The sequence below is a fragment of the Bactrocera oleae genome, chromosome 4, assembly GCF_042242935.1.
Source record: "Bactrocera oleae isolate idBacOlea1 chromosome 4, idBacOlea1, whole genome shotgun sequence".
Classification (NCBI taxonomy): Eukaryota; Metazoa; Arthropoda; class Insecta; order Diptera; family Tephritidae; genus Bactrocera; species Bactrocera oleae.
Window position 1 is genome coordinate 43,396,286 of NC_091538.1, and position 21,168 is coordinate 43,417,453.

Sequence of the window (21,168 nt, forward strand, 5' to 3'; positions counted from 1 at the left end):
GCAAAACCGCATTGTTCAGACAAGTATGTATGTAAAGCCACACATGCTTCAGTTAATATCAATCAACAAGCTATTAACGGTATTGATAATGACAATGAGTGTGCGGTGTATGTCCGTTATGACCAAAGAGAACATTTATTAATTGGAAACTATAATTATAACAGTTGAGCGATATAATAATATTAGCGAATTGATCTTTAGTATATGTTTTGTGGGCCGAACTGCTCTTTGCTTTAGTACTATAAGTATTGACCCGAACGTTTTTTCTTAGGCAAGCAGAGCTCGAGGTGTTAACGAAAAGTTCCTTACCCTCATTCTATGATATTAATTTTGAAATTTTTACCAGCGTAAACTTAAGTTTCCTATTAAATCCAAAAAAAATAAGTTGGGAGAGTATAAAAATATTATTAAATTTTGTAAGCATTGCATATATGTATGTATATTTTTGCATCGGTACTTACAACGTCCTCTGAGAAGCGAAACATTTTTCCTGATGTTCAATTTATCAACAGACCAACAAAAACGCTTCACTTAACTACAAATTATTTGCAATTCGCTTGACAAGTGTTGCTGTCATGTCTTCGACTGTCATTGTCGGTTGTCGAAAGTTCTACGATTTATTGACATTTTATTGGAATTTGGCTTGTGGTTCCTCTTTAGTTAGTTGTTGTGTATTTGTGAGAGCAAAACAATTACTTTTATCTGCGTGTATGAATTTTATCTAATTTTCTGTGCTATCGGTTTCACATTATTTGCGTTTTTGTGGTCTACATACATATTAATTTTTATATCTATTATCATATAATAGTACAGACTGATGTATACTTGTAAATAAAATAATGTCTATGCTATTAAGTAGTTTACTTTAACGCTAGCTACTATTTCAGTAAGAGGAGGCCTAAATGTTCGTTAAGAACTTCAATCACACAGATATAACTGGTGTCTTTTTTAGACGTGTAGTTTTCAATGATTTTATTCGAAATTGTTCTTATTGACAGCCGTAACTTGATTTATATGAAGTTTGGTTTTATACGAAGTTTGGTTTGCCATTTCTCAAGAAAATTTTGTTCATGAAGCTTACTCTAGGTTTTAATGGATACGTTAATAAACAAGGTTGTCGCATTTGGAGTGATGATAATCCACAAGCCATTACTGAGACGCCGTAACATCATCAAAAACTCACTGTTCGGTGTGCTCCATAGGCAGTAGGAATCATAATTCTTTAAAAATTAAGCCGACCAATAATTGTGGTTGTTACCGTCAATAATTGTGGTTGTGATAATATTTGGCGTGTTAATGCTGATCGAAAATTGGACCTCTCGGCTGGAATTTATACGTCAAGTCGAGTTGAGTTGTGATGGTGATAAAAAAGTTGTTTCTTAATTCAATATTTTTGGAAATAACAAACAAATTTCACTCGTATCCAATATCAAAGCAATCTAGCAATGAAGTAACCTTTTTTTTATTGAAAATATGGCTTTATTTCTTGACATTCATTCTGTCTATAGTAACGCAGTTCTTGTAAAGATGCGCTAACCTTTAAATACCGAACCAATAGTGTAAAAGTTTACGATCTATAAAATAGGCATTTGATGCCTAATGAACCTCTTCATATTAGTGAATTTTTTTCCAACGAGGATTTCTAATTTAGATCATACTCTCACATAATGATAAAGTTTTATTGTTTGAGGCGCAATCTCTCAATCAAGTCAATTTATAACGATTATTTCACTTCGTTAATTGAAACCATTATTTGAAATAAGCCAATAATGATAAAAACAGTTTTGTGAAGTGTGTCATCATAATCAAAGCCTTATGCTTCGTAATCAAAAAATGTACCCATATTTTGTTCATGGCGCAACGAACTAATGTATAGTTGTGTTTAACACTAACGGTGTAAAATGGTTATTCCAAAATATCGCAACACGCTGGTGACTAATAAGAGCGTAATAAAAATAAAAACCGTAAACTTCGGTTGCAACGTAGTTAAAATACCCTTCAAAAATGCACAAGATTCCTTAAAGAATTTGATTTTGACCGGTCAGTTTGTATGGCAGATACATACAAGTATGTAAATATCGTAGTGTTCTGATCTAAACAATTACTGCAGAGATTGCACTGATGCCTTGGAAACTAATTCATGCCAAATTTCTTGAACAAATCACGTCAAATGAAAAATTTTCCCATACAGTCACTTGATTCCGATTGTTCAGTTTGTATGGCAACTTTATGATATAGTAATCCGATATCGGCGCTTCCGACAAATGCGCAGCTTCTTGGAGCGAAAAAGATATGTGCAAAATTTCAGAACGATATCTCAAAACTGAAGAATATATAATATATAGAAATTTTATAGGGTGTCAGACCTTTCATTTTGGGTGTTACAAATTTCGTGGCAAACTTAATATACCCTGATATAAAAATATGTCCAGTGGGTCACATGCGTGGGGTAACATTTTCTTTTCATTTATAAACATATATAATTAATTTGTTCTGCAAGCCTTGTCTCACATTGACCAGATATATTTACGAAACAACCTAACTGAACTTCGAATGTTGTCACAGCACAGAGTGTTGTAGATTACTGCTAACTTTCCACACACGTTGATAAAAAAAATTGAAAACTGTGCCAAAAGGGGTGTAACAAAATGTCGCTAACAAGTGCTTAGGTCACCGGAAATAATTTAATGCTTGTCGCTGTGGCGTATTGAAATGAAACCGCACGCCTCCATCGCGCCAAAGCCAAACACTTTAAACACACCCAATATGGCTCTTGGCCTGAGCACTGACTATGGGGAGTTGTGAACAATTTGCCAGGCGTTGCAAAGCGCACTCTCTCTGTGGCATTCCCACTGTTGCTGCTGCTAAAATATGTGAGGTTTGCTGATTTATTTGCATTAGCAATGCTACACCCGCTGGACGTGTGCCATCCGTCCTCATTGCGCCACTTGCCACTCATTTGCCGCAGGTTGCCGCCGTATGCCTCGATTTGGACAATAAAGAGCGTTAAGCGCACATTTAAACCCGGAAAACATAATGCAGCATACGCCAAAACATATTCTCACAAAGGCATTACACAAACACCAACAATGCGCTTGGCAATGCCAACGTTTATTTGTCTCATGCGCGGCATTCTCGGCACGGAAGTGGGCCACTAATGGCCATTGTCACTTTCCAGCGCTTGAAGTTTATTTAATTTCTCTGTTTGCTTTATTTCTGCGCGCCTCATAAGATTTGTATCTGAGCGCTTTAGCCGTATTTAAACAAGTTCCGCCACTGCGCTCACACAGCAGTCCGTCCGAGCTTCAGTAATCTGCGCGCTGTTTGTGTTTCCAAACTTAATGACGGCTGCCATTTGTAGGCATTTTTCGCTTCTAACAAGCGGCAGAGTTGTCATCCTCACAGCTGTTAAAAGGATGCTCAGAAGCAGCGCGGCGTGTTAAGCGTTGTTGGCACCATGGCCGCTGGATTGTTGAATTAGGCATTAGTTACGCAATCTTAATTACGAATCTTTATCGTTGACAGGCCGCACAACAATGTTGACAATTTTATTGCCATTCGGACATTTGCTGTTATTGTTGTTTTTCATTTCATTTTTAATAATTTTTGTTAACACACTATTAAAACCCCAATAAACAGGTGTGTTTAGCTTGTTGCTACTAGTGTAGTGGTCGACACCAAAAATAATATAAAACAAAAAATATACATTTATATAACATGCTTAATATCCTGAAACGTGTACACAATAGATCTTTTGCACACATACTGAAATGCTCACTTTTCTGTTAGTTCATTATATACTTGAAACCTGTCCGAGGGCTAATCGGCATTTACATATAGAAATGATAGGTTTTCCTGGAAGAATCGCAATAAGTATACCAAGATAGATATACTACCCTATCACGACGAAAATTTACCTCAGCGATTTTCTGAATGTTTACATGTGGTTTCCAAGATGAAATTATTGGCACGTTATTTAATGCTATGGCCAGGTATTTAGCTTCTCCTTTATAAAGATAAGAGTTTGTTATTAGGATTTCGGGCGACTGGCTCGAAAAACATCCCGCCGAGCGACCCAAATCGCCAGTTCAGGAACGAAAAGTCGTTAATCTGGCTCTCTTACGATCCCCTTAGAGAACACTAAACAGTGACTTTTTGAGGATGTAATGGCGTCTCAACAATGGCTTGTGAATTATCATCACCCCAATTGCAAACGTTTTGTTTATTAACGTACCCATGGAATAGAAAAGATACGCTGTTTCGCTCGCCAACCGTCGAGCAGAGATAAGATTGGCCAAAAATGAGAAGCAGAAGAAAAATTGTAAGAAGTATACACCAATGTCCACATTCCCTATGGAAGTTTGGCCAAAAGAACACAAGGCCTGTCGAATTCAGGTTGAGCATTTTAGATTTGGTCGTAAATTAAAATTTTTTTCCACGCTAGGACTTGAGTTTGCTCGATCAGTTTGTATGGCAGCTAAGCGCTTTAGTTGTCCGATATCTGCGATTCTAACAAATGAGCAGCACCTGATCGTGATACGTGGTCCCGACTTACCAAAAAAAAAGTGCACGTAAGCGAAATTTAAAAACGATATCTCAAAAACTGAGGGACTAATTCGCAAAAGGGCTTAGCTAAATCAACTCATTTCGTCATGCTGATCGTTTATATACATATATACTTTATAGGGTTTCTAACTTTCGGGGTGTTGCAAACTTCGTGGCAAACTTAATATATTATATTATGTTCATGGTATATTTATAAATTACATAAGAACTGCAAGCGCATTAATTTATATGTAACCAGCATTCTATAGTAAGTATCTACAAGCATAAATGTTTTCAGGGGTAAATCGTAAGGCGATATATAAATAAATTTTTACACATCCATCGAAATTCACAGAGTCGGAGTAAGGTTCTATTGAAATTCCTTAACGAACTATTATGAATTATGCAGCAAGTGGAGTCGACAGGTTTTACTAGGACGAATATAAGATGACCAAAGACCTACCAGAAAACTGCATTCGTGACAGTGACAGAATGCCTTCCCCAGATCTCGGCTTATATATCGAGGTTCAGATGCTTCCTGCTAAGGAGCATATCTAATTCTCAACAGTACCTGCGAAATCAACGCTTTTGGCGCTTATTAGAAGCAGAAACATCTCTCGGGAGATCTTAGAAAAATAAAAAAAAGTCGTTTGCAAATGAAGAGTTCTACTTGCCTCTTACACATCCTCACTTGATCCTGACTTAACAAACGTACTTCACTCATTTTTACTGCCCAACAAATCAAAATATTCCAGCTGATGTCAGCACGGTCTTAGTATTAAACAAAGTATTTGATATAAGAAAGGAAGAGCTAAGTTCGGATGTAACCGAACATTTTATACTCTCGCAAAGTCAAACGGTATACTAGTTTAAGATTTATTAATATATTTTGCTTGATTTGCATAGTTTAAAGTTAAAGAATCAGACGGAATTTTATATAGTGTTATATGGGAAATAGGCGTGGTTGTAATCCGATTTCGCTCGTTTTCAGGTTATACCTTAAAAATATGAGAATAATGTAATGTACTGAATTTGGTTGAAATCGGTTAAGCATATCCCAAGATATGGGTTTTCACCTAAAAGTAGGCGGTGCCACGCCCACTATCGCAGTTCCTATAAGGTGATCTCATACCATCCCAGAGATAAAATTTAGTGTCTTTAGTTCTTAACAAAACCGTTATATGGGAAGTGGTCGGAGTTGCCACCCGATTTCACCCATTTTCGCACTGTCGATAGAGGCGCTAAAAATATTTCTACTGAGTGAATTTAGTATTTTTAGACTTAATGGTTAAGGAGATATGTTTATTAAACCTGTTAGCGGGAGGTAGGACGCCACTTTTAAAAAAATTTTCAGCTGCAGATGCCCTTTCTTAATGTGATCCTGTATACCCAATAACAGCCTTGTTTCTTATTTTGGAGCTTAGTTATGGCAATTTATTCGTTTATGATTAATGCCGTTTGTGGGCGTGGCAGTGGTCCGATTACGCCTATCTGCAATACCAACCGTTTTACGGTACCTAGAAACATGTGTACCAAGTTTTATAAAGATATCTCAATTTTTACTCAAGCTACTGCTTGCCTAGACGGACAGACGGACGGATTTCAACTCGTCCCTTCATCCTGATCATTTATATAAACATAACCCTATACCTAACTCGATTAGTTTTAGGTGATACAAACAACCGTTAGGTGAACAAAACTATGTATTATACTCTGTAGCAACATGTTGTGAGAGTATAAAAATTAAATCAATTAATTGCAAAGTTTCTTACTTCTATCGTTTCATGGTATCGTATCAGACAGAGCTTAGTGCCCGATGTGTTTATTGGTAATGGATGTACAAAATACATACAGTTTTGCCATATCGGAACCATAAAATATATCTCCCCTTTAGGAACTGCTACAACAATAAATACCTTTGTTACAGTTACTATTTAATATCCGTAACCGTCATTATTGTTGCTTCTAAAGACATCTGCTGAAGTGCCTACGAATTCAATTCTTACAAATGTGGCAAAAAATCGTATAAATAGCACACCTGAAAGCCTCAACAGTGTTATTTTGAAAAGGAAATTCGGGAAGATGTGTAGACAACAGTGGTTCTCGTTGCTTTCAGCTTTGCCGCTAATTTACTGTTGTCTCGGAGCCAGTACAGCGAGCATTGCGGGTAACGATGACTACAGTATGAACTATTTTCCGTCGAACTGCAATGAAGCAGTACATTTGGCGGGGAGCAAGGCTGAAAGTGGTATATATAAAATACTACTACCTTTGCCGCAAGGTGCTGTTAAAGCGTTCTATGTGTACTGTTTGCTGGATCCATTGGGTGGAGAGGCTTGGACAGTAATACAACGCCGGCAGGACGATTCCATACAATTTTATCGTGGCTGGGAGGAGTATAAGAACGGCTTTGGCAACTTAAATACAAATTTCTTTATTGGTCTCGATAAATTGCACGCGCTAACGGCTTCACAGTTGCACGAATTATGGATCGAGTTGAGGGATTTCGATGGTGTGGATAAACATGCCATTTACGACAGTATTGCCATTGCCGACGAAAGCCAAAAATATGCATTGAGTATTTTAGGCGCGTATTTGGGCACATCAGGGGACGCCTTGACTGGCATACATGATGGCGCTAAGTTCAGCACAGTCGATCAGGATAATAGCGACCGTGGTATCAATTGCGCAGAGAAATATAAAGGCGGTTGGTGGTATGGTAGGCATTCTTGCCACAAAAGGTAAATTTACATATTTACATCATAATACATGCATATATAGAAACAATAAATTAACTGCCATTTCTCTCAACTTACAGCAACTTAAATGGACTCTATCTTAATGGCTCCACTGAATCCTATGCTGACGGTATAGTGTGGTCGAATTGGCGTGGACTCAACTATTCGCTGAAATACGTGCATATGGCAATTAGACCAAAAGATCTGCGTATCGGCAATAGATTAGTAAACTAATATTAATAACAAATAAAAGCGGCGCAGTGAGAAAGCTCTTACAGAAAGACAGTAGATTTAAGCACTCATTTAACCCGTGATATCCCAGTATAGTTTAAAAGGTAACCCACTTCGTTAGGCAACTCTTAATTAACAACTAATCGGTAATTATCAAATCCACCGAGTTCTTATATGGTGCTTTGTTAAGCTTTACTTGGGAGTACAATGGTTTCAATGATGGCTTCGGCGGTAACACTAGTCTACGATTTTCAACAATGTGGTTCAGTGCAGTGTTAATGCACCTATCTGCTTAATATTGTGACTGTAGCTTGGCTGGGACTTTTCTAGAATACTACATACACATTTTTTTTTCGTCGCTAACCCTATAAAATATAAATATATATAAATGACCCGCGTGAGGTAAAAAACACAAAAATTTGGTTTTTTGAGTTTGTCACACAAATTTTGCGGAAACTATATATACAAGATTAATGAATTTTTCATTACCTTTACTTTTCCGCATAACTTTCTTTCTTTTACTTACACTATTATTAGTAAGAGATCTTTCGGAATTGCACTTAGATTTCTAACATATTGACCGATAGATGCGGTATAAATTAAACCGGAAGTAAGAATATATTTATATTAGGTATTTGGGCTAAGAGAAGCATTGACTTGATTTTACCCGATTTGGCATAATGGAATGCTGTTATCACAAAAATATTCTCCCCGCATTTCAATACTAGAACTCATAGACTATTCAGACATTTCACAGTGTATGATAGTAATAATTGGTTAAAATCACACACCAAATTTTGTTAAAAATAGCAGTTCCTGAGATAAAGGATTTCATCTAAAAGTGGGCGGTGCCACGCCCATTCCACAATTTTTACACCGTTTACCAAAAAGCCCTTTCTTGCCATTCAGGCTGTGTTTCATTTATTGGTGTTTTGTGGGCGTGGCGGTGATCCGCTCAGGGGGTTCCAGGGGATACGTGTACCAAGTTTCATCAAGATATCTTAGTTTTTACTCAAGTTACAGCTTGCACGGACAGATGGACGGACGGACAAACATCTACTCAGATTTCAACTCGTCTCGTCACCCTGATCATTTATATATATATGTATTTAACTCCCTATTTATCTTGATAAGTTTTAGGTGATTCAGACAAACTTTAGGGGAACAAAACTACTTGTATGTATTATACTTTGTGCAACATGTTGCGATAGTATAAAAAATACATATTTAAATTAAGACCATAAACTAGGTATTGGACGAAGAAAAAGCCAAAAAAAGGGGAAATTAAACGACGCTTTTACAAAAAAATGTAAATTCATTTTTCGACGGAAATGGCGAACTGCAAAGAAATGGTACCGCTGCACTATCGAAACCCTCTTTTCGGTATTCCAAGCACTCATAACCTGATAAATAAATCAAAAGTAAGTCGATTACTCACACAGCAAAAAAGTTATTACGGTTTGTTTTTGTAGTAGGTTCACAGTCATGAATCACCCTGTAGTTGTATTTGAACAAAAAGAAAAACCCTTCGTTCAAGATCTTGTAAATTATATCCTGACCTGTTTAAAATTTTATTAAGATCGGTTAAATAGTTCGCGAGAAATCTCGACAACCGACTTTGAAAGTTTCGAGAAAAACGTGTTTAAAGTTTTAAGGGACTATATAGCTAACCTCGAGCACACAACTTTTCAAGGCTGTGAAAGCCATGTAACCCCTTAACTCGGAAAATAGTCAAATTATTCACTTAACCACACGATATGAATTTGAACGGGCAACAAGCAAACATCTTCAGCAGACGGTCTTTAGAGTTAAGCTCAAATAGCAGCATAATTAGAAGGGATGGGAAGTGATATGAGAATGTCGGCTAAATGAGCAGTACTTTTGTTGGTTTCAGCGCAAGTTAAAAGTTTATTTTTTTTGTCCTTGGCCAGAGAGGCTTTCACGAGTAGTGCGTTATCTCTATCGGAGTTTTCCGAATATTTCCAAATAACAATGCCTTATCACTACAAAACTCAATTTATTCCTTGTTAAGCACTTAGAACTTTCTTACCATATATTTCCTTCTACTATAGATTGTATATAAGATGCGATGTATGCAGAATACTACTCCTAACATTGAAACAAGAGTCTAAACGGTTTTAAGAAGTTCTGCACTTTTTCACAAGTTCCCAAGATGGAAAGTAAGAGTGGAAACCGTCAGTTTCCGCCACTCTCCATAAGAGTGCTTCTTACATATACAAGTTTATAACAACGGTAAAATGATTCTATTGAAAAACCTAATTTCCTCTTCGCCGTGGAAATGACTGTAAATCACTTTTTTATCGCCTTCATCAGTATTTACTCTCATTGTGCATATGTGAGCATATAATTATATTATGTTTTCGTTTAGTACAAACACTGTAGGGTGAGCCATAAACAAAACTGTCGAAATTTTAAAAGAAATCAATACAGGGGGAAAAACGTCACTCCAAGGGAAAATTTTTAGTTTAATTTTGAAAGGTGTCGGTGAGTATTTAAAGTTTTTGAAAAGTGACAAAAATCAAGGAATGCATTTGAGAATGATTTTTAATGCAATAAAGAATTAAGTAACAAATATAAGAATTGTTTTAATGACAGATATGCATAAGTTGAATTTGATTTCTTTTTTTTTTTTGTTAATAGTATTAGTAATTTATTTAGTAAGCCCACGCTTTTTAGTTGTTAGAAAATTTTATGCTTTAGAAGTTTTCGCGAAGTCAAAGATTGTATTCTAAATGGTTCAAAAGCTATTGTATTTTTAAGGAAAGAGATTTTTTACATATTATTTAAATGGAAAACTTTTTAGTCCACCCTAATATCCATGCACCTAAGCATATCTGTGTTGACAGTTTTATAATTCGCGGCCGCTGTTTGGATAGCGACGTGGAGTATAAACTCTAAAGACCTATTTTTTTTATAGCTTGTAGCCTTGCTGAACTGCGTAAAATGTTTAATCGGAGACAGGTAAGGAAATCTTATATATCTCCAGTGAAAGACGCAGGAAAAACATAAAAGAAATATTATTGCAAGTTACTCTATTCAAATTTGAGTGCTTCGGTCGTGAACTTTCAAGCGCTTATCGGCATGTAGATTTTATGATTTCTTATCGAATTAAGTTAAACAAACAAAGGTAAACAAACTTGGCGAAAATATAGCAACAATTTTTTCTACCTATGCTTGAGTATGCGTGAGTGTGTGTGAACATAGTTTAATTTATAAAACCTTGTGTAAGCATCAAATTGCTAATCAAATACTTTGATGGAAAAGTTTTAGTAAATAGGAGTAAAAATATTTGATTGCGAAAATAGAACACGACAGAAATTCTAATGATATCGCCAATGATTTGGACTTTGCGAACTTTTTTGCATTTGGAGCTAAATATAATATTTGCGCCATTCGGAAATTCCATGTCGCTAATTTATCGCCTCTATTTCCAGCCGCAGTTTTGTTGGCTTTATCTTTCCAACTTGATTTCCAACTTTTGACTGAGTAACGCAGGTTTGTTAATACTAACATCTGACTTGAGGTACCACTTGACCAATTGACGGTATATATAATATGTATGTAAATATATTCTCGTAATATGTTGATAAAGAGTATACTAGTTTTGTTCACCTAACGGTTGTTTGTATCACGATAAATTAATCGAGGATCGATGGAGTTATGTATATACATAAATGATTAGGTTGACGAGACGAGTTGAATTCTGAGTGATTATCTGTCTCTCTGTCCATACGTCCGTCCATATTTCTTTCCCGTGCAAGCGATAACTTGAGTAAAAATTAAGATTTGTTAATGAAACTTCGTGCACATATTTCTTGGCAATGGGGTTGCTATTGCAGATGGATGGAATCGGTATATTGCCAAAAAGTGTCGTTAAGCCAGAACAACCAAACTTGCTGAGAGAAAATCTTTTAGCGTTTCTTTATATACCCACTACCCATATAACGGTTATGTTGAAAACTACTGAAAGTGCGATAACTCACCGAATAAATGCGTCACAAACATAAAATTCACAACCAAGATGGTAAGAGAAGGCTTTATATGAACAGATAACAAAAGTGGACAATGGGCGTGACACCGTCCATTTTTAGTTAAAATCCTATATCTCAGGAAATACCGAACCAATTTAAACAACATTTTGTGAATGAGGTTACTATTATAGGTACACTGTGAAAATGGCCGAAACCGGATGACAACCACGCCTACTTGCTATAAAACAAACTTTTAAACTCAATCTAATTCTATCACTTTACATTATACAAATCAAACATCGTAAATATATCAGATCAAGACTTTGCATAAATAGTGCATAGTGCCCAAGATTTGTCGAAATCGGACTATAACTTTTCAAAGATCCACACACCAAATATGTAGACCCTATGTGGGTAAGTTTTTACTGAACATATCTATCAGTCTGTGAGGTATAGTGTTGAAATTCCAGGGGAAAATTTTAGGGATGACGGTATGCCTTCATAAAATCGGGTCAGCACTTCCCTTAGCTCCCATATACCTAATATAAATATTCTCGAACTTCCGGTTGACTTTATATCCCATTTTGAGCGATATGCAAGAAATCTTAGTGAAAGTCTTTCTGATAATAGTGTATACTCTTGCCTAAAATGGATAAAATCGGGGCAATATGGATTTTCAAACATCTGTATGATTTTGGTCTCTATTTCTGGAAATGATATTTCGCTACTCCAAAACTAGATAAAATCGAGTCAAAATATTATACAACCCTCATATTCCTTATATAAGAAAATGTATAAGCATTATGTAAGTGTTGACTTCACTTATTTTTTCACCTTGGGTGCGGTGTTATACTCACTTTTTGTCACAATTGTACTACTTTTAGTAAAAAACTCTTTAATTTATTTTTTTTAAACTTTAGTATTGTAAAATATATTTTTTGATGACACTTTATAATACAAAAAAAGTTCACTTTCTTAGATTTGATTTAAATAACCTATCATACACTTGAAATTTTTTTGTAAATTCACTTGTACTTCATGCGACGAAAATCACTCGGCGGGAACGTTTTGATGTAGAACCTTACAGGTCATGGACGAAATCGAAAATAAGAGCCCATCCCGGTCTGACTCGCCCTTTTTGATCATTCGGGTGGTGGAAAAGACGGTGGTTGCAGTGTGGGTGTATAGTGTGGTTGGTTAATTGTATATGGTTGTGTTGGTGAGTGATATGTTGTGTTGTAGGTGGTGTATGATGTTGCATTGTACTATGTTGTATGGTATGATGTTGTAGGGTGGATGTCGCGGGATTAGAAGTCGCATGAACATCCCGGCCCCCCTAGACGAATTAATTGCCTAGAAGTCTTTGCAACTGTTGCAGAGTGCTCACTACGGCGTTCAATCCGGTTGCCCTTTGCCGCTGGTTGCGATGACCATAGGGTGGTGGAGGTGGCCGTAAGCGTGCCCCTCTGGATGGCTTCGGGCGATGTACTATTTGGCGCTGGACGGGATTCCCTTGTTGTCTGTGCCGGTGACTGATCTGTGTTGTGGACGGATTTGCTCGTCGAGGGAATCGATGGAACAAAGTATGATGCGGTCGTTGGCAATATTGACACGATCCGTCGGTCATACAGTCAAAGGTGGAGTGACTACCTGCCAAGCAAGTCATACAGTGTCCGTGGGCTCTGGCGATCTGTTGGCGTTGAGCGGGCTTCATGCTCTTGAAGATAGTGCACCTCTTCAGGACGTGAGGTCGACGGCATAGACTGCATCGTGGAGGCAGATGCTCATCGAACTGCTTCTCGTTTGCATCTCTGACTGCTGCTGCAGATGATTGGCTGTGCGGAGCCATGGCGCTGTGCATCCTTGGTGCTGCGATGGGTGGACCAGATGTTCTAGGCGCAGCAATTATGGACCTCACAGTCTTGGGAGCGTTGTGGATATCTTCTACGTCTATTTTTATTGGAATAGGAATATATTAAAATATGGTTTGGCTCATAATTTTGAATTATAATATTGGTTGCTTGGTTTGAAAAAAAAAATATATATATATACATATGTATATGTAACTATATATGTTGTGGTTAATTTTTAATCGCGTTTGTTAGTTTTAGATTTACATGTACGGATTATAAAACGGTAGTGTTTCGAGTTAAACGAATTAATTGTCGGTTTTGATTTTATTTATGCGCTTGTCTTGGCGGGGTTTGTGTAATCGGTTCTTCGATGTTCGGAAGAAAACACAATTTTGCTAATGGTCGAGTTAGTATACCAGTTTGTTTTCGTACGTCTACTATTCTTATGTGACCATCTCGTCCCCGATGGACCTTTTCAATGCGGCCTAGTCGTCAGTCTGTTGGAGGAAGGCATTCATCATGTATGCATGCATTCGCCCGTATATGGTTCCTTCTGGATCATTTTCCACCGATGTCTCTTATGGAGATCTTTAAGGTAATCTTCCTTCCATCTATGGCTGAATTCATGTTGAAGTATCTTAATTTTTTCCCATCGCTCTATTAAATTGAGTGAGTCTCCTTCTGCCTCAGGTATGGCGAGAAGTGGAGCTCCTCTGAGGAAATGTCCAGGTGGAAGAGCTATGAAATCGGAGGGATCTTGCGAGAGTGGTGAGATGGGTCTTGAATTTAGTACGGCTTCTATACGAGCGAGTAGTGTGGTAAATTCCTCATAATTGAATTTATGATTACCTGCCGTTTTCTTTAAATGGGACTTAAAGCTTTTTACAGCTGATTCCCAGAGTCCGCCCATGTGGGGAGAACAAGAGGGTATAAACTGCCAATCGATTCCTTGTGGCGCGTATTTTTGAACAATTTCTGGGGAGACTTCTTTAGAAAATTTTACAAACTCTTTCTCTGTGGCTCTTTGAGCTCAAATAAAGTTTTTTCCATTGTCGCTCATAATTTTTGATGGAAATCCGCGTCGTCCGACAAAGCGTGTAAATGCTGCGAGAAAAGCCGCAGTAGACAGATCCGAACTTAGCTCGAGGTGTACTGCCTTTTTCGTGAAACATACAAAGACAGCCACATACCCTTTCCTGAATGAAGAAGACTTTAACATAGAGGCCTTTATCTGGAAAGGTTCAGCAAAATCGACCCCAAAAATGGTAAAGGGAAGAGCAAAATTGCAGCGTTCAGATGGCAAAGCTGCCATGATCTGCGTGCGTATTTTGTGCTTGTACAATGTGCATTGTTTACACATAAAAATCTAAATTTTAATTTGTGGCTTTAGGCGCGATATATAAAATTCTAGTCGGGCCATTTGTTGCATCAAGCGATGCTCACCATGTAATGTAAGTTGGTGAAGATATATTAAAAATAAATAAGTAAAACGGGATTTCTCTGGAATTATAATGGGATGTCGTTCGTTATAACTAAGGCTGGAATTTACTAGTCTTCCATGTGCCCGGATTAATCCTTTAGTGTCCAAAAAAGCATTTAAAACGAGAAGTGAGCTTCCCTTATCGAGGGGTCGTCTTTCGACTAACTTTAATTTCTCCCGAATGAAATAGCGAGTTTGTGTATATGTAATAATTCTGACCTTGGCATGTTGCAGGTCGGAATGCGTTAGTTGTACGGAAGGATCATTTGTTATTCCTTTAACCTTCTGTTTGAGTCTTTGGATAAATTTAAACATGTAAGCGACTACTCTGAGTGCTTTTGGGAATGATGAAAATCGATGTAATATATCATCTTCATCAGGAGTGATATGAAAATTTTCAATTCTCCGAATTTCAGGAGCTATTATATTGCGAGCGGGAGACTTTGGCCAGACTTCTTGTAATTCTGTTAACTACGTAGGACCGTTCCACCAGAGTGTAGTGCTGGTGAGATGAAGTGGTTTGCAGCCTCTTGTCCCAAGATCCGCTGGATTATCTGCACTTGCATCATGTTGCCATTGTGCTGGGCCAACTAAGTCTAATATTTGAGATATACGGTTAGATACATAAGTCTTCCAGGTATATGGTGGTTTTTCAAGCCATGCTAAAACTATTTCTGAATCTGACCAAAGGTACATTTTGTGATTGGTTATTTTCAGATGGGTTTGGATAATTGAGACTAGTTTTGCTAACAGAAGTGCACCATTCAGTTCGAGCCGTGGCAGGCTTAGTGTCTTCAGGGGAGCAACTTTGACTTTGGCTACCAAACGACGTGAAGATATTTTGTTATCATATTCAGTGCGTACGTAAACTGTTGCACAATAGGCCTTTTCAGAGGCATCACAGAAGCCATGTAATTCTACAATTATAGTCAGGTGCGAAATTTACCCATCGAGGAGTTCGAATTTCCGAGATGGTATGTAGATTGTTTGCAAATTGAACCCACTTTGTTAAACGTATGGGTTTTACTTGCTCATCCCATTCAGTGCCGCCTTGCCACAGTTCTTGAATGAGGATTTTTGCTTGAATCATTATTGGCGAAAGCCATCCTGCGGGGTCGAAAAGTTTTGCCACCGAGGAAAGTATTTGACGTTTGGTTATGGCGGATATTGCAGATATTGACTCAATTGTATATGAGAATTGATCTGTTATCGCATTCCATTGAATCCCGAGAGTTTTTGTAGTACTGGCCTTTTCAAATTTAAGTTAGTATCTAATAAGTCTTCCCCTTTTATGTTTTTTATTATCTCAGGATGATTTGAAGTAATTTTCTTGAGGGGGAACCCGGCCGAATTTAGTGCTTTGATCACTTGAGATAGTGATTCGCAAGCTAATGAGAGACTGTGGCTAACTGATAGAATATCATCAACGTATGTGTGTTTTTGTAGCACAGAAGTTGCTAAAGGCAAATTTGTTTGACAGGTTTTTGCCACTTCATGTAATGTCCTAATGGCTAAATAGGGTGCACAATTGATGCCAAAGGTAACTGTTTTAAGTTTGTTGTCGCTGATTGGACTATTACTTGATTTCCGGAAAACTATCCGCTGGAAATCTTGATCATCGTTATGTATTAAAATTTGCCTATACATTTTCTCTACATCTCCATTGAAAACATATTTAAACATGCGCCAATTTAGTATTAGCAGCATGAGATCAGGTTGTAATGTTGGCCCTGTGTATAGTACATCATTGAGTGATTTGCCTGAGCTCGTACACTTTGAAGCATTAAAAACAACTCGTACTTTTGTTGTGATTTTATCTGGTTTTATTACCCCGTGATGCGGAAGATAAAAAGATAAATATCTACCTAAGCTCGCTTTTCTTTATCAAGCTTTTTTCCAAGCTTAGGAATTGCTGGACTGCTGATATTCTCGAATGGCCTAGAGCTATCCTTTCTGGAAAGGTGGGCTTGAATGGGAGTCGCACAACATAACGACCATGTTCGTTTCTTGTTGTTGTGGACTGGTAATAGGCTTCGCATGCCAGGTCTTCTTCTGAAGGTTTCGTGATTTGGGGTAATTCTTCTACTTCCCAGAATTTTTTGAGTTGATTATTTAAATATTCGTTTGAAATATTTTCAACTTGAGTTGTAAAGGAGTTAATTTTTTCTGCGACTTGGACACTTAATATCCATCCAAAGATTGTGTTTTAGGCTAACAATTTATTAGAGATTACCTTCAAGAATTATTTGAGGTATTAAGTCGCTGCCCAATAATATGTCGATTTGTGATGGGGTATGGCAGTTGGGATCTGCTAATTTGAAATATGAACACTTTTCTCACTGTTTTTTGTTTACTTCATAGCTTGGAAGCAAATTAGTGAGCTGCGGTAGAACAATGGCTTGTGCATCTATTCGTATATCCGCGTTGGGAGAGACTATAGTGATTGGGCAAACTTTATTTGAATTTTGTATAATTCTTCCGCCCATTCCCGAAATTTGAAAACTAGAATTTTTGACTGGCAATTTTAGCCGATTCTGAGCTTTTGATGATATAAAGGATCTTTGAGAGCCTTGATCTATTAATGCTCTTAATTTGAATAAATCTCCTTTATGTTCTATAGCAATGACCGCTGTGGGTAAAAGAATTTTGCTTTCATTCTCTGAATGAAGCGCTTGAACTTTTTCTGCTTTTGAGCAACATGGGTGTTTCTCTTTATTTTCGGGACTCGGGATTTTGGGATTACCTGATTTGGTTGTCGCGACTAGGCCCGTGGTTTTATGTATATGATTTTGCTTCATATTTGTAAAATTGGTTATGTGAAGCAATGAGTGATGTCGTCGTTGACAGTACACACAACTGAATTTGCTTTCACAGTCTTTTGTCCCGTGAGAGTTGGACAGACAGTTGATGCAAAGTTTATGTTGTCGGACAAGATTGTTTCTATCTGAAACGGACATTTTTTTAAATTTCTCGCAAGATCTTATATTATGTCCTCCTTTACAGATTTCACATAATGATTGCCAATGGTTTGTTTGATTTGACACGAATGTTTGGCTTGTATTAACATGTCTATTATATTGTGTGTTATTACCGACTTGGGGTTTAAAAAAGTTTTTATTTGAGTCATTTTGATGAACTTTTGGCTTAACTACCTTTTTATCTACTCGCTCAGCTATTTCGTACTGAGTTGTTAAAAATTCTTTCATTTGATGCCATTTTGGCGATTTCTTTCTTGCCACTAGTGATTGCTCCCATCGTAGCAAAGCAGCATCAGGTAGTGTCGCTGCGCAAATATTTACTAGGATAGGGTCCCACGATTCTGTGGATACATTTTGTGTTTCTAACACAGATAAGCAATTAGTCACTGTCGAGTATAGTTTTTGAAATTCTTGGCTGGTTTCTTGTTGTATTTTTGGTAAATTCATTAAAATAGTTATTTGGTTATCTACCAATACTCTTTCGTTTTCGTATCTTTCGACCAGTGCATCCCAAGCCAGATTAAAATTTTCATCATTCAAAGCGAAACGCTTGACAATACTGCCTGCTTCCCCTTTTGTTTTGTACCTGAGATGGTACAGCTTTTGTGCTCGTGAAAGTTTAGGATGGTTGATATACACGGCAGTGAACATGTCCCGGAAGGACGGCCATTGATCAAAACCTCCATGAAAAACTTCAGTATCACAAGCTGGTACTTTTAAAAATATACCTGTATCTAGGTTTTCTTTTGAATTTGTAACTACTCTCGGAGGAGGAGTAGTGGCTCTACATGGCCTTAATAAATTTATTTGGTCTAATATCATTGCCTTCGTAGTTTCGTACTGATCGAGGCAGTTTTCATATTTGGCTGACGCCGAAGCTTTAATGTTTTCTGGAAGTTCAGCGTCGTCAGTATCTAATATTGTATCGTACGCTGTCAGAACGCGTGCCCATATATTATCTATGCTTTGAATTTTTAAATTTAGGACTGATTCTGTATTGTCGTTAATAGGCGAAGACGAAAACCGTGTGCAGTATCTAATAAAACTGTCACTTTCAGTTATGAACCTTGATAGTGAATTGTCTTTGGCTCTTTTTTGTTTTGCACCCTGCTTTGAGCGTGTAGCTTCTGCGGGTGTGCCTTGTGGCTTATCATCATCAGCCATTTTTGGAATTTTTAATGATAGAGGTGTTCGTGGTTTAACCTCTTTTGATTTATCAGATTGCATTTATAACTCTTTGAATTAAATTGAAAGCTATTAAAATAGTTTTGTATTAAATATTTGCTATAATACGGTTGTAGTAAAAAATTTTAGTTTGCTGCCCAAAGATGTAGTTAAAAATTTTTTTTTTTGTTAAAACTGATTGTAAATTTAGTCTGTTATAATTTTTTTTGTTTTTTATCGGACAAGTCAATTTAGATTTTATTAAAATGTATGCCCGTATTATTATTATGTTAAAAATTGCCGAAATTGCTTACTGGGTATTCGTTTCACTCGCGAATAATTTGTATATTTTGTATGTATGTATATTCGTTTTTATTATATGTATCTATATACATTTGTTTAAAAGGAACGCGAAAATAAATTTGTTCTTAACAACAAATGTATATATATCTGCATACCTATGTATGTTAATTTTAATTTTCATATGTTTGTATATGCTAATCCGTTGGTATATTGGCATGTGTACATATATATACCTGCATACATGCATACATGTAACGCGTTTTTGTAAATTTTTGCTGAGTGCCTATATTTATATATATATAGTTGTAAATATGTTACATTTTTATGTATATTTTTTAAGAGAATATATAAGAGAAATGAGAAGAGCAAAGAGGTTGGGTTGCGGTATATATGTAGCGCGGGAAATATGCCAATGTTTAAGAAAATATGTGTACATACATAAATGCCGATAATGTTATTGTTGCTTTTTTTTTTTCTTTCTGCCTTTGCTTATATGTTCTAAGCGATCCTGCTTGTTGCTTTATTGGCCCAAGGGGTATCGCTGGAAAGTGTGCAAGTCGATGAACTTGACTTATAAACTTTTTTTTTTGTATTTTTTCTTGTGCAGTGTTTGGAGACACGAATTAAGCAGGCAGGTATTTGAACAACAGTAATTTTTTTTATTTTTTATTTGAACTTTTAGAAGTAGTTAATTTATGTATGTACCATATGATTATGTAGGCATGTAAGAAAAGATGTTACTTGCGATTAATAGCAAAAGGCAAAGTTTTAAAGCCCAAAAATGTTGTATTTAAATTATAGGTATATGCACATATGTATGTATGTATTTCTGTAATATGTTTAATTTTTGGTTTTCTTAGCCTTTGCTTATGTGCTCTAGGCGATCCTGCTTGTTGCTTGATTAGCCCAAGAGGTATCGCTGGAAATATTGCAAGTAGGAATACTTGATTTTGCAAAAAAATTTTTTTTTTTGTGAAAGAATAGAACGGTGTGTTGGGAGACACAAAATAAGCTGAGGCAGATACCGTATATTGTTTTCTTTTTCAGTTATTTTGTTCGGTTATTTATTTCTAACGAAATATCGATAAAACTGTAAATCAACATACATATGTGCATAAAATGCCTCTACTTTAAAATGTAATTGGAATGGACTCACTTTTTTTTCGCCAAGGGTTTTTGGAAGTAATACTTATAAATGTGTATGCTTCTTCTCGTTTTTCTCTGTTTTAATTTTGTTCTTGTCTCCGCCGTTTTTCCTGTGCGTTATTGTCCTCCTCTCTGCGTGCTTGGTGGATTTAATTCCCGTGCTTTTTGTTGAATTTTTCTCTTAGTTTTGGTTAAATCGCGCCAGTTTTTAATTTTTGGTGATTTTTGTGTTAGTTTTGTATATCAATTGATTACGCGCCCGTTGTAATAATTTTGTTTAACCACTATTAGTATGTATTTAGGTATTCATATATCTACATATATTAGTACTTTTCGTTTTTGAACTTTTTTGTTTTTTGTACTTTTCACCATTTGGTTACTCACTTTGCTTTTATTCTTTCCGAAATAAAATTTCACTTATCTCTCTATTATATATAAAAGTTTTCTGCTGCTGTCGAGAATCAACTAACATAAGAGCGAGCTAGCTCGCGCTCAACGGGGGGCGGACGTAGGCGAGCGAGCGAAGCGAGCGTCCCGGAGCGCAGCGGAGGGCGCCTAGTATATAATATAATTTAGTTAGTTTCTCACTTTATTTTTTACGTTTTTCCTTTTTTTTTTTGTTCTTTAGGTGCCTTTCAAAGAGGCTCGAAGGAGCATTTGTTGACTTCACTTATTTTTTCACCTTGGGTGCGGTGTTATACTCACTTTTTGTCACAATTGTACTACTTTAGTATTGTA

At 36.6% G+C, this 21,168-nt stretch overlaps 2 protein-coding genes across 2 annotated transcripts; one reads left to right on the forward strand and one right to left on the reverse strand.

Annotated features, from left to right (window-relative positions):
- The first annotated feature begins 6,618 nt into the window (after positions 1-6,618).
- LOC106624439 (ficolin-1-like) lies at positions 6,619-7,564 on the forward strand. The gene is made up of 2 exons (XM_014244176.3): positions 6,619-7,286; positions 7,364-7,564. Exons 1-2 carry the CDS (start codon positions 6,628-6,630, stop codon positions 7,515-7,517), a joined length of 813 nt encoding a protein of 270 aa, XP_014099651.2. The 5' UTR covers positions 6,619-6,627; the 3' UTR covers positions 7,518-7,564.
- Positions 7,565-12,851: 5,287 nt separating this feature from the next.
- Positions 12,852-13,367, reverse strand: LOC138856896 (uncharacterized). The gene has a single exon (XM_070107780.1). It carries the CDS (start codon positions 13,365-13,367, stop codon positions 12,852-12,854), a length of 516 nt encoding a protein of 171 aa, XP_069963881.1.
- Between the last annotated feature and the right edge of the window lie 7,801 nt (positions 13,368-21,168).

Bases quoted from the DNA above. Each gene is read 5' to 3' on its own strand.
- LOC106624439 (XM_014244176.3), top strand. From the start codon at position 6,628: ATGTGTAGACAACAGTGGTTCTCGTTGCTTTCAGCTTTGCCGCTAATT. The intron at 7,287-7,363 runs GTAAATTTACAT...CTCAACTTACAG, and splicing joins AGGCATTCTTGCCACAAAAG to CAACTTAAATGGACTCTATC.
- LOC138856896 (XM_070107780.1), bottom strand. From the start codon at position 13,367: ATGCACAGCGCCATGGCTCCGCACAGCCAATCATCTGCAGCAGCAGTC.